Genomic DNA, 13,844 nt, shown 5'->3' with positions numbered 1-13,844 from the left:
CTTTTTACCTTATACGGTGATAAACTCAAGGTCAACCCTCTTTTATAACCTTCTCAAAAGTTGAAGGCTGTGGAAAACTGAGTCTCGATCTCAAGCTTGTATCTTTGTCTTAACTCGAGCAAGTCATCTAACACAACAGTCACCATGGTAAGCTCTGTGTAGTTGTGCTAGCGTGTGTTGTGTGGCAACCTGGCCGGCTATACAGTGCGTGTACTCTGATACTATTTGACTTGTGCTTGTTCCTTCACTGCATTCAGGCTATGTCAGGCGTTGAGGTCGATCCTGAAATAAATACTTTGTTCAATGACATTAAAACAAGGAAAACAAACAAGTGGGCCACCTTCAAGATTGAAAATAAGAAGAAGATCACTGTAGCCGAAGTAGGTGAAAAGTGCACAACTGACAACAAAGACGATGACAAGGTCCAGTTCGATATAATGAAAGCCGCGCTAGGCAAGGAACCTCAATACATCTTGTACGACTTTGGCTTCACACTTAAGGATGGAAGGAAAATAAATAAATTGGCATTTATTTTCTGGTAAGTTGCTCATGATAATACCAGTCAATGGTCATTTACTGAGGTTGTTATTTCTATAGGTGTGATGATAACAATGCCAAGATTGGGGACAAAATGATTTATGCTTCTTCAAAAGACTCCATCAAGAAAGCTTTCGTGGGTATTGGCCTTGAGTTCCAGGCCAACGATTCCGGGGAAATGGATTATACCACCTTTTCCGATGAAGTTGAAAGGAAAGCATAAACCAATTATAGCCAGGCACCTAGTAAAGACGATGTTAGTGTTGTGTCTGTAGTGAGGTATACTCATAGTTGCTCAAGTTCTTTAGTTTGTGTGATTTTGTTTTTATGTATAATTCTGCATGCTGTGTAATATATTATATTATACTATTTTGTAAGTCATGTGAGTTAACATGTGAGTTGAATATTATTTAAGTAATTAATGCAAACACGGACGCAATTAAATTAAATTAACTATTAAGAACATTATTGAGTATAGATGACTGAGCTTGGTCTTTAGGCACTAATGCTTGAATTTGATTGGACGGGGTCTCAGACGTTGGTGGGTGTGGTTCTGAGGTAGTTGTAACAGGGGGTGGTCCCACGAGGGCAGCTGTGGCTAGTGATGGACGATCAGGGTCCGTACGAGAGTCCACATATCCAGTAATGGGCGTGGCAGGTGTGGGTGTGGCCAGCTGAGGGGAGGACTCACTCTCGAGGAACTTGATGAAAAGTTGAGACAGAGACGACTACAAAACAATGATATAATTATGTGCTTAATCGATATTATCGTGTTTACTTGTTCTGATTGAGTGTGCGGTCCACTCCACAGTCCAAATAGCCAACCTTTGCCACGCCCCCTTCCCATCGCCCCTAGCAACTCGTCCTCAGTGAAATCCAATATCTTGCCCATCAATTGGAGTACCTCTGGCTTCTTAGCATCAGTCGTGTGAACATACCCTAGTACGAGGTTCTTGACAAGTGCTCTGTGGGGTGGTGAACAATGTTATCATATTGTATACATGTATGGTGTACCTGTCAACACGATCTACGTTGTCACTCTTCATCCTCTCACTCTTTTCTGCCTCCAGAGCACCCCCCACACTCTCCACTGCACACAAACACAATGCCGTAATCACACATCACACACTACACTACTCACACTCTCTCTGCAACTCAACAATCCTCTCGTTTTTCACGCTCACTTCTTGTCTGAGAGAGACTACCTCCCCTGAGAGATACCCCGCCCCCTCAAGCTGATTGGTCAGCTGGCTACACTCACTACGAGCCTCAACTAGGTCCAGTTGAGAGCGTTTGAGAGCCTCAGCCAATTCAGAGCTCTGATCTAGAGGGACAAGACTACAGCCTAATAGGGCAGGTCATACTAGAATGAAACACAATGAAACACAATAGTTATCATCATGCATCAATCTCACTGTCACAAGAAGCAAATTATTTACTGTGGAGAGAAGCTCTACTCATTGTACTGACACAATAACAGGAAGCCCTAAGAAACACACACACATGCACACGCACGCGCACATACATACGCACGCACGCACGCACACACACACACACACACACATACACACACACACACACACACACACACACGCACGCACGCACGCACACACACACACACACACACACACACGTGCGTATTATAGTTGTTGCAGGTGGCCCAAGAAATGCTAGCACACACACACACACACACACACACACACACACACACACACACACACACACACACACACACACACACACACAGTACAATAGTGTCACCTCTCTGGAACTGCTCCAGGACAGTCTGCAGGTTTCGTAGAGAAGTGGCATTCTGGTGAGCCTGTTCCTGTGCATTGCTCATCTGTAGGAGGGCGTCGTCCCTCTGATCCACCATTGTCTGGAGGTCATCCTGTGCTCGAACCAGCTGCTCTCGAAGAGATTGACTGTGTGTGCGTGAGGGGCGTGGGGGCGTGGGGGGGTACATGTACTATAAATGTGACATAATTATCCTTTGCTTACTTGTCTTGATTGTCCTGAATGGCTGACGGTTGATTGCTCTCTCTAAGTTGTGTGAGCTCTTGCCTCAAAATCGTCTCTCTTTCATCCGCTCTCAATGCTTCATGAGTGTAGCGTTCCTCCACCTATTAAGGCAATAAAGTTGCATGCATCGATTATATTCTAAGCATCGACACCATCTTGTATCTCTATCAAAGAGCTACTGAATGCATTGGAACAATCCCAATTCAATTATGGGCATTCAGAGCATAGATTGGTCAAAGGGCCTGAAAGTTAAGTAATTGAATCACTTACCTCTAGTAGATGTGCCCGTAGTTGAATCAGCTGCTTTGAGTATTTGGACACCTCCTCCTCTTTCCTGCCAAGCTCTCTACTGAGTGTATCACGAGTCACGTCCCTCTCGGCTAATCGACCTTTCACCTCTTCCAGGCTAGCAGTAAGTTCTTGAATAATACGATCCTTTTCCAACAGTTGTTGCTTTGTGTTAGCATCCTGAACTTTGAACCTTTCCTCTAAAGTTTCCTTTTCTTCGTTGTTTCTACTTGTGATATCAACCATCTCTTGTTGCAAGTGTGTAACTTGTTCACTTAGAGTGTTTAGTTCTGCCTGAGTGGGTGTGATGTCCTGTGTCCGTTGCCCATCCTCCCTCTGCTGGTGTGTCAAAGTGGCTTCTTTAGCAGTCACTTGTCCCTCCAGAGCCTCGATATTGTGTCTGAGTAACTTGATTTCATTCTGAGCTAGACTGTGCTCTTCTTGGAGCTTGTTAATCACATCCTGGTGGTTTGCTATGCTTCCCTGTAGTCCTCTCAACTCTGCCTCTAGTCGCAACTTCTCACTGCCCAATCGTAACACTTCCGAGTCCTTCTCTCTCTCCAATGCACACACACTCTCTGCTAATCTCTCTTCAAGTTCGTCTTTATCACGCACCAACACACGTAGCTTGTTCTGTAATTGTGAGTTCATTTCTCGAGTTGCCGCTAGTTCAACCTCCCCTTGTGTTAGGGAGGCCACCTCGGCTTGTAGCTCAGCACACCTCTCCCTCCAACCAACCTCCTCTTCATCTCCTGTCCTCTGCTCTGACTGTCGGGTTGCTATGGACGACAACTCCTGTTCGTGTTGTTCCCTTTCACGGTGTAGTGAGCCTTGAAGCTCCTGTGAGGGTACATTTATACGATTGAATAAAGAAAATGCTGAGCTTGCAACATTATAGAAAACACTGCACAATACAAAAAGTTATGACTGTTGAAAGATGTTCAACCACACCCCGCCCCCTCCGTTTAATCAATGGTTATTATGAGGACTTTTTCAGCTGCCATAACTTGAATTCCGTTGATTCAATTTTAGAGAGACCTTTCAAATTGTGTCATCAAAGTTTATATTTGAGAGATAAAAGTATTTGCCAATTTGGCGATACCATGGATAATAAATAGCCCATGGTCCAAGGCCGAAAAATGGCAAATTAGGGCCCTGACAAAATTTTGGATTTAAACACAGATCCCTTTCTAAACTGTCAAAAATTGTTTAATAAGACGCTATATGCTATATCAAAACCTTAATTTCCTCTCTCAGGAGAGCGGTGGTGTCTGTACTTGTGTTCTGTTAGAAACAAACAATCCAATTAAGCACAGCACATGAACATCTCAACCCGTCTCACCTGTTCAGCTAGCTCCCTCCATTGCTGGCACTCCACCTTGACCCTCGCCAGCTCACTCTGCAACTGGTTGATCGTACTCTGTGATGTAACAACATCACTGAAATTGTGATAATCCCCCTCTGCCCACTCCCCACCCCCCAGGTCAATCGTCTCAAAGCCACCGCCATTTTGAAAGAACTGTCCACTACCGGCTAGCTCTTGTAAAGGAGACTGTGCAGTTGCATCACTCACGAGGTGTTTGTGCTCTTGTCGTAACCTCTCATTATCAGCTCTAACTTTGTTCAATGCTTCTTCTTTTTCCTGTAGTAGTTTACGATACTCTTGAGAAATGGTGGATATCTGGTACTCTGAAGTCTCCAAGCGTTCAGTCACCTCCTCGCAATGTACCTTCAGTTTCTCATGCTGCAAGAGAGGAAACAGTTGGTCATAGCCACAGTGTGATGTTGCTTGCTGCGCTCATAGGGAATTGATACTACAGGGCCCAGGGTAGACCACTACAGGGCCTAGGGCAGACCACTACAGGGCCTAGGGCAGACCACTACAGGGCCTAGGGTAGGCGCCCAGGGTAGACCACTACAGGGCCTAGGGCAGACCACTACAGGGCCCAGGGTAGACCACTACAGGGCCTAGGGTAGAGCGTTCCCTGCAATGGCCAATGGTATAAGAGGACACAGCTATACCAGAAATTAATGGTTGTTTTCCCTTATCCCCTATTAGACTTGCATTACAGCAACAACCGAAACACTTACCATTATTGCATCGTAAGTACTGTGCTGCACATGTCATACCTCAGTCCTGATGTGATGATTGACCTCCTCCAACTCAGTCACTCTCCTCCTGGCCACCTGGAGCTCAGCTGCAGGGTCTACAGAAAAGGGGGGTGGGGTCATTACTAGTAAGCACACTTTTTTTGTTTACAGTGTATACACACACTCTTCTGGTGAAGCTAGCTACCTTCCACTTCTTCTGTTGTCTCAGTGAGCACCTCTTTAGTGAAACTGGAGATCTGATCTGTCAGGTTTGAGAACTGGCTCAGTCTGTCCCCAAACCAGGCCATCTTGGGTCTTCTTAGCAGGCTCTGATCTTGTGTGGTAAGGATCGTCATAGCATCTGAGATGTCGTAAGCTTCGATCCCAGGCCGCACTTCTTGAGTGTACCCAGCTGCGCATGCGCACACCGCTGACCTGGCACCACTGCCACTGTCCTACTGTTACAGAGGATTTCAGGTTGGTTGGCAGAAGATCATGACCACACACTGTATCCTACTATTATCGGCCTCCTAAATCGTGATACCGATACAGTGAGTGGTAACCATGACCACTTAAATAGTAGGATACAATGTGTGGTCATGGTCTTCTGCCAACCAGTAATCCAGCACAATAATTATTGTTACTTGCTGCCGGTTTGTTTAATATTCTCACAAAATTATCTGTTGATGTTTGCATGACAAAAAAGTACTCTGAACAGGCACAACACTATATTACTGTATGGAGGTGCCTGAGATACTAGAAACTCTTTTCTACTTTACTACTTCATCAGCAAAGGTAGTGTAATCGAACTTCTCAAAGCTATCACATTCGATCTTGACGGAAGCTCCCGTGAAATACTGTTGGAAGGTTTCTTTTTCACAAGAATACAGCATTTTGTCCCTACCGCCAGCCCCATCATTTATCCTAGCAACAAGTATCGAGGCTCTTTTGTCAGCTTTTCTTTCAATTTATCAAACTCAATCTTGTCATCTTCTCTCGTTTCAGTGTGACACTCGTCACCAGTTCCATCTACGATGAGTTTATTATTTTCAATTTTGAACATGGCCCACTTATTGGATTGTTTCACTCTCATTCTGTTGTATATATCAGATACTTCAGGGGTGATCGCTACTTGCATGCTTGATGATGGCTGATTGACTTGCTGGAAATCTACAGCTAAACTTAGAATAATAATCCAGTCAGCACAACAATGCAAAGATGGTAGCTTGAGTTCATTAATAAAATACTGTATTCTAAAGAGCCACAAATATTTATCACTGCCTCTGATGATCCAAGTGCAGTAGTAAAATAACCTAGCAACAACTGAGTGAATGGGCCACTAAACCATAAATATTTCTCATCACTTTGATGGGAAGTGCAGTTAGTAGTTGGTTGCTATGGTGCATGCACATATTTACTGATAAATTAAGAGCCACAAAATTAATCAGATCTCATGCCCTTTGATCCAGGAATTCTCTGTATCTAGTGGCAACAGACCACAAACCTTCTGTTTGTTTGTATAATTATAATAATGTACATTTAATTAAAACTAGTGAGCAGATTTAGAACATTTATGTTACTGGGTTAGGAAATTTGATATTGAAACAAGCCATAACATTGTTATTGAGTACTTGTCAAAAGCTTCTCTTTAGGTCTGCATCATTGACATCATGAAATACAATCATATACTTATTATACATTACCACTAACTGAAGTGATCGTACTCGCCCAATCCATGCAGAGCATACACATGCTTCAGGTACTCACGCTTTGGTTCTTGTAAGATTGCGATAATACCAGAAATAGTGTACAGTAGTGTGGAAACACACCATTTGAAAGGTATTTTTCTAAGCTTTCAGAAAATCGTAAAGTATTTGACATTGGATCAACTTTACTGAAGTTATGGCAGTTGAAAGACACCCCTCTCCCCCGTTTAATTAATCTGATTTTGGGAATCTTTCAGCTGTCATAACTTGAATTCTGATCTGTGGATCTAAAATCAATGTTTTTCTGAATACTTAGAAAGATACCTAAAAAGTGACATTCTCCAGGAAACATGTTCGCCATAATGCTGTATATACTGTGGCTAAAATATAAGTGGGTGACTGCATCAAACTAGTCTCGAATACCCGCCTCAATCTATCAAGCTTTTAGGTTGAGGCGGGTATTCGAGACTAGCATCAAACATTCCGTGAATCGGAAGTGTTTTATCTATAGGTCAAAGTTCAATTGTGTGTTACCTAGTCTCGAGGCTATGATCTAACTAGTGGGCGTTGTCATTCTCTAGAAAGAAAAAATAACTGAGAACAAGAGCTTTACCTCTGTCCAACATGCCTGCAGGAGTGAGTCTATACTGACGGATAGTTTAATATAATTATAGTGATAATTATGTGGCTGATCTATTTATTAACAGCCACTTCACATGCATATTACAGCATTAATTGTAGCCACTACCCGACTAGTCATGTACCTACCCCCCCCCCCCCCCTCTATGTAACCCCCTCTATGTACCCCCCTCTATGTACCCTCCTCCTCTCTATGTACCCCCCCTCTATGTACCCCCCCCTCTATGTACCCCCCTCTATGTACCCTCCTCCTCTCTATGTACCCCCCCCCCCCCCTCTATGTACTCTCCTCCTCTATGTACCCCCCTCTATGTACCCTCCTCCCTATGTACCCCCCTCTATGTACCTCCCCCCTCTATGTACTCTCCTCCTCTATGTACCCCCCTCTATGTACCCTGCCTCTATGTACTCTCCTCCTCTATGTACCCCCCTCTATGTACTCTCCTCCTCTATGTACCCCCCTCTATGTACCCCCTCCTCTATGTACCCCCCTCTATGTACCCTCCCCCTCTATGTACCCCCCTTTATGTACCCTCCTCCTCTATGTACCCCCCTCTATGTACTCTCCTCCTCTATGTACCCCCCTCTATGTACCCCCCCTCTATGTACCCCCCTCTAAGTACCCCGGCCCCCTGTGCAGAAGGGCCATATAAAGAAGCAGACGTTCACGCAAGTGCTGCCCAAGGCAGGCATGCTCTACACTGAGGAGAGTCAGAGCATGGTGCTCTGTAAACCTAAGATCATGCCCCTCAAGTCAGTCACTCTGGAGAAACTAGAGAAAATGCAGAAAGATGTGAGTATAATTATATAGTGGCCCGAACGTTTAACCAATAATTAATGGTCTAGGCCTAGTACAGAGCTAGGGAGCTATAACGGTTTGTTTTTATTTTATGGTGACAACTCCTCCCCCCTACAGGCACAGGAAGTGATGAGGCTACAGGATCAGGAAGCAGCTACTCCAGAGATGAGTGATGAACAATGACCCCTCCTACATATCTAGCTAGGTCTTTATTGCTCGGTGTGCAACATTATCACTTCATCTATAAATGTAGTAATAATAAATTAATTTGTCTCCAGCATAAAATATAGTGACAGGAGAAGAATGTCATCCATGTATCATTGATACTACATGTACAACACACTTAAAAATGTGAATTAGCATAAAACGTGCATTTCTAATGAATTATGTGATTACGATGTATCTACCCACAAACCTTCTGTTTCTTGGTTTGTATAATTGCCTTACACTTTCAACACTTACGCTATTGGGTCATGAAATTGTTGATATTGAGACAGATTATTATGCATGAGGATCACAAAAAGCAAATTGTCAAATTGTCACATTGTTCTGAGCATTTTTGAGTACTTGTCAAAGCTTCTCTTTAGGTCTGCATCGCTGACATCCTTCATCAGGAGTGAGAAATGCTATAGGGATGAACTAGTTAATCATACACCTGTACATGCACGACCACTCACCTTCCAGTGCACAGAGGCGTGATTAGTGACGTCGTGTGTGATAGGGGGGCTCATCTTCACCTTAGTCACACAGTGGCCAACTGTACTCATTATTATAGTACTATATAAGTGCTAGCAAACTTACCTTCCCTGTATGACTCAATGAAGTCAATAATGAGGTCCCCCAAAGACTGTACATGCAAACAGAGGTAAGAGTTAAGGTAACATTATGATCTCACCGTGTATGACAGGGGCTTGTACATGAGGCTGTCTCTGCGGCTCATACCCAAAGCTCCGTACAGACTGTTCCAATGTATGCCCAGTACAATGTGCCGATAGTAAAGCCCACCAAACTTTGATTTGAATCCTATAGCGAATCTCTGCACAGAGGACAGTGGTGAGGTGAGGTACAGGGAGAGGACCACTGCCTCAAGGCACTTGATGGGCAATGACTCCCTCAATATCTCTCGAGCACAATCCATCAATCTGTGTACAATAGTATAGCTATGGCATAAATCACAATAAATCATGGCTATGATTATGATAACAATCAGCTAGAGCCTGTACACTGATGAGGCCGTAGCTAGCTGAGATAGTAGACTGTATAGCTTGTATACAGTAAACCCTAAGTAGTGATACAGGAATAGGGAAAGTGATTGGCTTCATCTACTGACGTACCTTGACAGGGGGCCTCTCTTACGAATGTCAAAGAACTGTGTGCCTGTGTGATTATACTGTAGCTCGTTCATATAGCTCTGTACTGCCTGTAAGCTCTCAGGAACAGGAGACTTTTGAGTGAGAGTTGGTGCTGTGGGAGTGGGGGGTCTCTTCTGAGGCCTCCCTCTTATCTCCCGGACCAACGAGTCCCCCTGAGGGTGAACATCGATCACATGGGACCACAGCTTCTCCCAGGTGTGTTGTGGTATGGGAAATCCACCTTTGTTCACATGCCACCAGTAACTTTCTTTAGTAGGTGTCTCTTTAGTAGCTGGAGGGTCACTAGTAGAGCTGTTAGTGTCTCCCATCTTATGTTTATAATTATTTGTTGTCAAGGGGACTATCATTTGTAGCTTTTTACTGTGGTGATCATAACCAGACAACTCTCACGTCTGTGGCGACCCCTACCACAAATAATAAAATACATTGTGCTTGCCTATCTCGCCAAAAGCTTCTGAAATGGCTGCTTCGTTACTCATATCTCTTCTAGTACTACTCTCTCTGTGCTGGACCCCAGAGGGAATGTTACTAGGCGGTCAAACGCCAATTCAAAAATTGGACAATCCTGAAGTGATGAAGGCTGTATCATTTGCTGTGAAAGCTCTCAACAAAGACACAGCTGGAGATAACCTGATTGTCCTTGTTAGTGTGGAGAAAGGAACTATGCAGGTATACTTCAGACAGCGTTAATTTATAAATATTCAATATCTGATAAACAATTCAATATGACGATAATTATAATTAGTATCAGCAGAATGTAACTGTGTGTACACTGTAGCTCAAGCGCTCACCTCTGTGTACACTGTAGCTCAAGCGCTCACCTCTGTGTACACTGTAGCTCAAGCGCTCACCTCTGTGTACACTGTAGCTCAAGCGCTCACCTCTGTGTACACTGTAGCTCAAGCACTCACCTCTGTGTACACTGTAGCTCAAGCACTCACCTCTGTGTACACTGTAGCTCAAGCACTCACCTCTGTGTACACTGTAGCTCAAGCACTCACCTCTGTGTACACTGTAGCTCAAGCACTCACCTCTGTGTAGGTGGTGGCTGGAATGAGGTATCGCCTTGTTCTAAGAGTGGGCGTGTCTAGTGTCTGCAAGAAGAGCTCCTACTTGTACAGGAGTGCTGTGTCCCACTGTCCAGTCGATCAAAACTCAGTAAGTGTGGCAGGGTTTGTGTCTGTGTTCTAAGATGTATGTGTGTGTGTGTGTGTGTGCGTGTATGCGTGTGTGTGTACGTGCCTGTGTGTGTGTGTGTGTGTGTGCGTGTGTGCGTGTGTGTGTGTGTGTGTGTGTGTGTGTGTTCTCATCGTCTTGTTTGTGTGTACAGGTAACTGAGGTGCTTGCTGATGTGTGGAGGAAGCCTACCAACCCTCCAATCTATGTCCTCAATGATATCAAACTATACACTGAACACTAACTGCACTGTCAGTATCTATTAGTTGTGTGGTGGCACTCATTTTTAACTCTTTGTGAGACCGACTGTGTGTACATGTTTCCATCGTTTGTCATCTTTTGTGAATCAACAACTATGATACACTACCAACTTCTTAATTTATATTGTTCAGATATCAAATGCATAATAAGCTCATATGAGAATAACAAGTATTTCTGTTTTATATAAGTTGATTAGTATCCACTTGGTGAGTACTGGGGGTAGTGGACATCATCACCACTGCAACTGTCAGTGGAGCCAGGACACACCATGGGCTTCCAGTCCATGCTCAGACACAGCTCAATCTGGTCTAGGATCTGAACACCACCCTATGTGTGGGTGTGGGTGTGTGTGTGGGTGTGTGGTGTGGAGGGTGAGACATGTAAGTAATGTATAACACTGCAGAGCTAGTTCTATATAAGGTAAAGTTATGATCATCATGGACTCATGCCTTGTGACGGTGAGTATTGCTATTCACACCTTGACATGAGCACACTGCAGGGCTGGAGACACTCCAAACTGGGCAGTGAGAACAGATCGCAACTTGTCCACCTATAAAGACAATACAGTTATCAGTAAAGTCATTAATTCCACAACCACTGGCAGACTGACTAATAATTATCACTAAATTCCACACCAAAGTAGTGAACTCTTACACCTTGCTTCCCCACATACTCACAGCATATCCTCTCTTGTTGTCAGGGACTACACCAGCATTCTGGAACACATTTCCAAGCGGGGGCAACTGATCAAAGAGTTTCAACACTTTACTAAAGTATTCATACTCAGACAATCCAGAGCATGTGCCATGCTTTTGGTACTCGTCCTTCCTGTAAGAGTGCATGTACGTGATAACTAATATTGCCAGGGATGGTGGATAAGACAAACCAGAAATGGAAGAAGCCAGTGTGGTTGAAGACATTGGTCCACTTTGCCACCAGTTTAGGGACAAGAGACTGTAGGGTAGGTGGTCATATCAATCAATGATCACAGTGAACATTTTCTATGTTACTAACCATGATTGCATCAGGATCAAACATAGTTTCATTGTTGCAGAAAACAGGATGCTTTGTAGTGCCCTCTGATGGCCTGATATATATGAAGCAAGTAAAGCATTCTCCGGCCATATTGGTTGGTCTCACCATAGTCCATGGATGGTCCAGGTGGACGCGTTGCTAGGGAAGTTGCATTCGTATCCCTTCCCCTGGAGGCAATATTACACATGAACATCTCTACTATAATAGTTAGCTCACCTGCAGGAAGCAGCTGTAGCAAGAGCCTGCTGGGTAGACTTGAGTGAAGACATAGTGATCATAGTCTGCTGACTTGAGCTCCTCTACAGGCACTCCAGTCACCATGGTGGCCACTAGGCTCAGCAAAACAATGGAGAACATCTTCTCTTCCTACAGCAGAGTATTGACAGTGTCAACACTGCTTTATAGTAATCAAGTAATGATTTTGGGAAATTTCAGTTTATGCAACTTTTATACAAGTGGTTTTCATAAACAATGAAAGTGAAGTGAATAAATACAAAACTAGTAGCTCATATAATATACAATGCCGAGGGTTTTAGTAACCAAGTTGATTGAGTTGATTAGTATCCACTTGGTGAGTACTGGGGGTAGAGGACATCATCACCACTGCAACTGTCAGTGGAGTCAGGACACACCATGGGCTTCCAGTCCATGCTCAGACACAGCTCAATCTGGTCTAGGATCTGAACACCACCCTGTGTGTGTGTGTGTGTGGGTGTGTGTGTGGGTGTGTGTGGATGATGATGTATGGCTTAAAAGTGAAAGATAATGCAAGCAAAGCAACAATTGAAAACAGCTCAACTGTACAATAACACTGTATGCTGAGAAATGTATATCAAAAGTGAACCTTTGACCTCCATGCCAGCACACACCTTACTGGTAGTACATTGCAACACTGGAGACACTCCAAACTGAGCACTGAGAGCAGTTCCCAACTTGTCCACCTATACAAACAATAAAACCACCTTTAGAGCAATAAACTTATCAACAGATTATCACAACCACTGGCAGACTGACTAACAATTATCACTAAATTCCACAACAAAGTAGTGAACTCTTACACCTTGCTTCCCCACATACTCACAGAATATCCTCTCTTGTTGTCAGGGACTACACCAGCATTCTGGAACACATTTCCAAGCGGGGCCAATTGATTATAAATATCCAACACTTTACTGAAGAAATTGTACTCAGACAATCCAGAGCATGTGCCGTGCTTTAAGTACTCATGCTTCCTGAGGAACGATGATAATGGGATAAGGAGGGAGGTTATTGAAGTGAGTTACCAGAAGTCAAAGAAGCCAGTGTGGTTGAGGATGTTGGTCCACTTGGACACCAGTTGAGGGACAAGAGGCTGTAGGTGGTCATATCAATGAAACCATGGTGAACGTTATATTGCTTGTCGTTAACCTACCATGATTGTATTGGGATTAAATGTAGCTTCAGTGTCACAGAAATTGGGGCCTCTAGTGTCCCCTTCTGTTGGCCTGTACAATAATGCTATGAACTGCCGCATCCAACACAGCATTGGTTGGTCTCACCATAGTCCATGGATGGTCCAGGTGGACGCATTGCTAGGGAAGTTGCATTCGTATCCCTTCCCCTGGAGGCAATATCACACATGAACATCTCTACTCTAATAGTTAGCTCCATCCTCACCTGCAGGAAGTAGCTGTAGCAAGAGCCTGCTGGGTAGACTTGAGTGAAGACATAATGATCATAGTCTGCTGACTTGAGCTCCTCTACAGGCACTCCAGTCACTATGGTGGCCACTAGGCTCAGCAAAACAATGGAGAACATCTTTTCTCTTACTTAGTAACCTACTATTGAGCTGAGTCTCGGAGCGGAGTTAATAATAGACGTAGACAGTTCACTGTGTTTTTGTTATTGTGCCTCGAGGCGTAGCCGCACAAGTAATAA

General features: G+C 44.0%; 7 protein-coding genes across 8 annotated transcripts; 3 read left to right on the top strand and 4 right to left on the bottom strand.

The window, feature by feature from the left end:
* Positions 1 to 6: 6 nt before the first annotated feature.
* On the top strand, positions 7 to 918 carry LOC135348548 (uncharacterized). Its single transcript, XM_064546798.1, has 3 exons — positions 7 to 147; positions 258 to 538; positions 598 to 918. The coding sequence occupies exons 1-3, from the start codon at positions 145 to 147 to the stop codon at positions 758 to 760; spliced, it is 447 nt and encodes a 148-aa protein (XP_064402868.1). The 5' UTR covers positions 7 to 144; the 3' UTR covers positions 761 to 918.
* LOC135348543 (thyroid receptor-interacting protein 11-like) lies at positions 597 to 5,305 on the bottom strand. The gene is made up of 11 exons (XM_064546793.1): positions 5,144 to 5,305; positions 4,978 to 5,054; positions 4,190 to 4,591; positions 4,087 to 4,131; positions 2,830 to 3,687; positions 2,539 to 2,660; positions 2,299 to 2,462; positions 1,679 to 1,861; positions 1,552 to 1,627; positions 1,316 to 1,502; positions 597 to 1,265 (listed from the first exon to the last, which is right to left on the bottom strand). Exons 1-11 carry the CDS (start codon positions 5,292 to 5,294, stop codon positions 987 to 989), a joined length of 2,544 nt encoding a protein of 847 aa, XP_064402863.1. The 5' UTR covers positions 5,295 to 5,305; the 3' UTR covers positions 597 to 986.
* Positions 5,306 to 7,177: 1,872 nt separating this feature from the next.
* On the top strand, positions 7,178 to 8,359 carry LOC135348541 (BBSome-interacting protein 1-like). The gene is made up of 3 exons (XM_064546791.1): positions 7,178 to 7,280; positions 7,924 to 8,076; positions 8,200 to 8,359. Exons 1-3 carry the CDS (start codon positions 7,269 to 7,271, stop codon positions 8,263 to 8,265), a joined length of 231 nt encoding a protein of 76 aa, XP_064402861.1. The 5' UTR covers positions 7,178 to 7,268; the 3' UTR covers positions 8,266 to 8,359.
* Positions 8,360 to 8,548: 189 nt separating this feature from the next.
* LOC135348535 (tubulinyl-Tyr carboxypeptidase 2-like) lies at positions 8,549 to 9,816 on the bottom strand. 2 transcript variants are annotated; one of them, XM_064546783.1, is made up of 5 exons: positions 9,417 to 9,816; positions 8,978 to 9,224; positions 8,884 to 8,929; positions 8,760 to 8,839; positions 8,549 to 8,708 (listed from the first exon to the last, which is right to left on the bottom strand). In XM_064546783.1, the coding sequence occupies exons 1-5, from the start codon at positions 9,800 to 9,802 to the stop codon at positions 8,622 to 8,624; spliced, it is 846 nt and encodes a 281-aa protein (XP_064402853.1). In that variant the 5' UTR covers positions 9,803 to 9,816; the 3' UTR covers positions 8,549 to 8,621. The 2 variants fall into 2 exon arrangements, with proteins under 2 accessions (XP_064402853.1, XP_064402854.1); XM_064546784.1 differs by having other exon boundaries at positions 8,760 to 8,819.
* Positions 9,817 to 9,837: 21 nt separating this feature from the next.
* Positions 9,838 to 11,094, top strand: LOC135348540 (cystatin-1-like). The gene is made up of 3 exons (XM_064546789.1): positions 9,838 to 10,124; positions 10,497 to 10,613; positions 10,786 to 11,094. The coding sequence occupies exons 1-3, from the start codon at positions 9,915 to 9,917 to the stop codon at positions 10,873 to 10,875; spliced, it is 417 nt and encodes a 138-aa protein (XP_064402859.1). The 5' UTR covers positions 9,838 to 9,914; the 3' UTR covers positions 10,876 to 11,094.
* On the bottom strand, positions 10,951 to 12,284 carry LOC135348537 (ribonuclease T2-like). Its single transcript, XM_064546786.1, has 7 exons — positions 12,144 to 12,284; positions 12,033 to 12,094; positions 11,907 to 11,979; positions 11,779 to 11,846; positions 11,570 to 11,720; positions 11,371 to 11,442; positions 10,951 to 11,219 (listed from the first exon to the last, which is right to left on the bottom strand). Exons 1-7 carry the CDS (start codon positions 12,282 to 12,284, stop codon positions 11,085 to 11,087), a joined length of 702 nt encoding a protein of 233 aa, XP_064402856.1. The 3' UTR covers positions 10,951 to 11,084.
* A 72-nt stretch (positions 12,285 to 12,356) lies between these two features.
* Positions 12,357 to 13,833, bottom strand: LOC135348536 (ribonuclease Oy-like). Its single transcript, XM_064546785.1, has 7 exons — positions 13,584 to 13,833; positions 13,466 to 13,527; positions 13,339 to 13,411; positions 13,211 to 13,278; positions 13,009 to 13,159; positions 12,797 to 12,868; positions 12,357 to 12,619 (listed from the first exon to the last, which is right to left on the bottom strand). Exons 1-7 carry the CDS (start codon positions 13,722 to 13,724, stop codon positions 12,485 to 12,487), a joined length of 702 nt encoding a protein of 233 aa, XP_064402855.1. The 5' UTR covers positions 13,725 to 13,833; the 3' UTR covers positions 12,357 to 12,484.
* Between the last annotated feature and the right edge of the window lie 11 nt (positions 13,834 to 13,844).

The sequence above is a fragment of the Halichondria panicea genome, chromosome 15 (assembly GCF_963675165.1).
Source record: "Halichondria panicea chromosome 15, odHalPani1.1, whole genome shotgun sequence".
NCBI classification, from domain to species: domain Eukaryota; kingdom Metazoa; phylum Porifera; class Demospongiae; order Suberitida; family Halichondriidae; genus Halichondria; species Halichondria panicea.
Note: the sequence above shows the minus strand (reverse complement) of the source record. Positions and strands in the feature narration are given on the sequence as shown.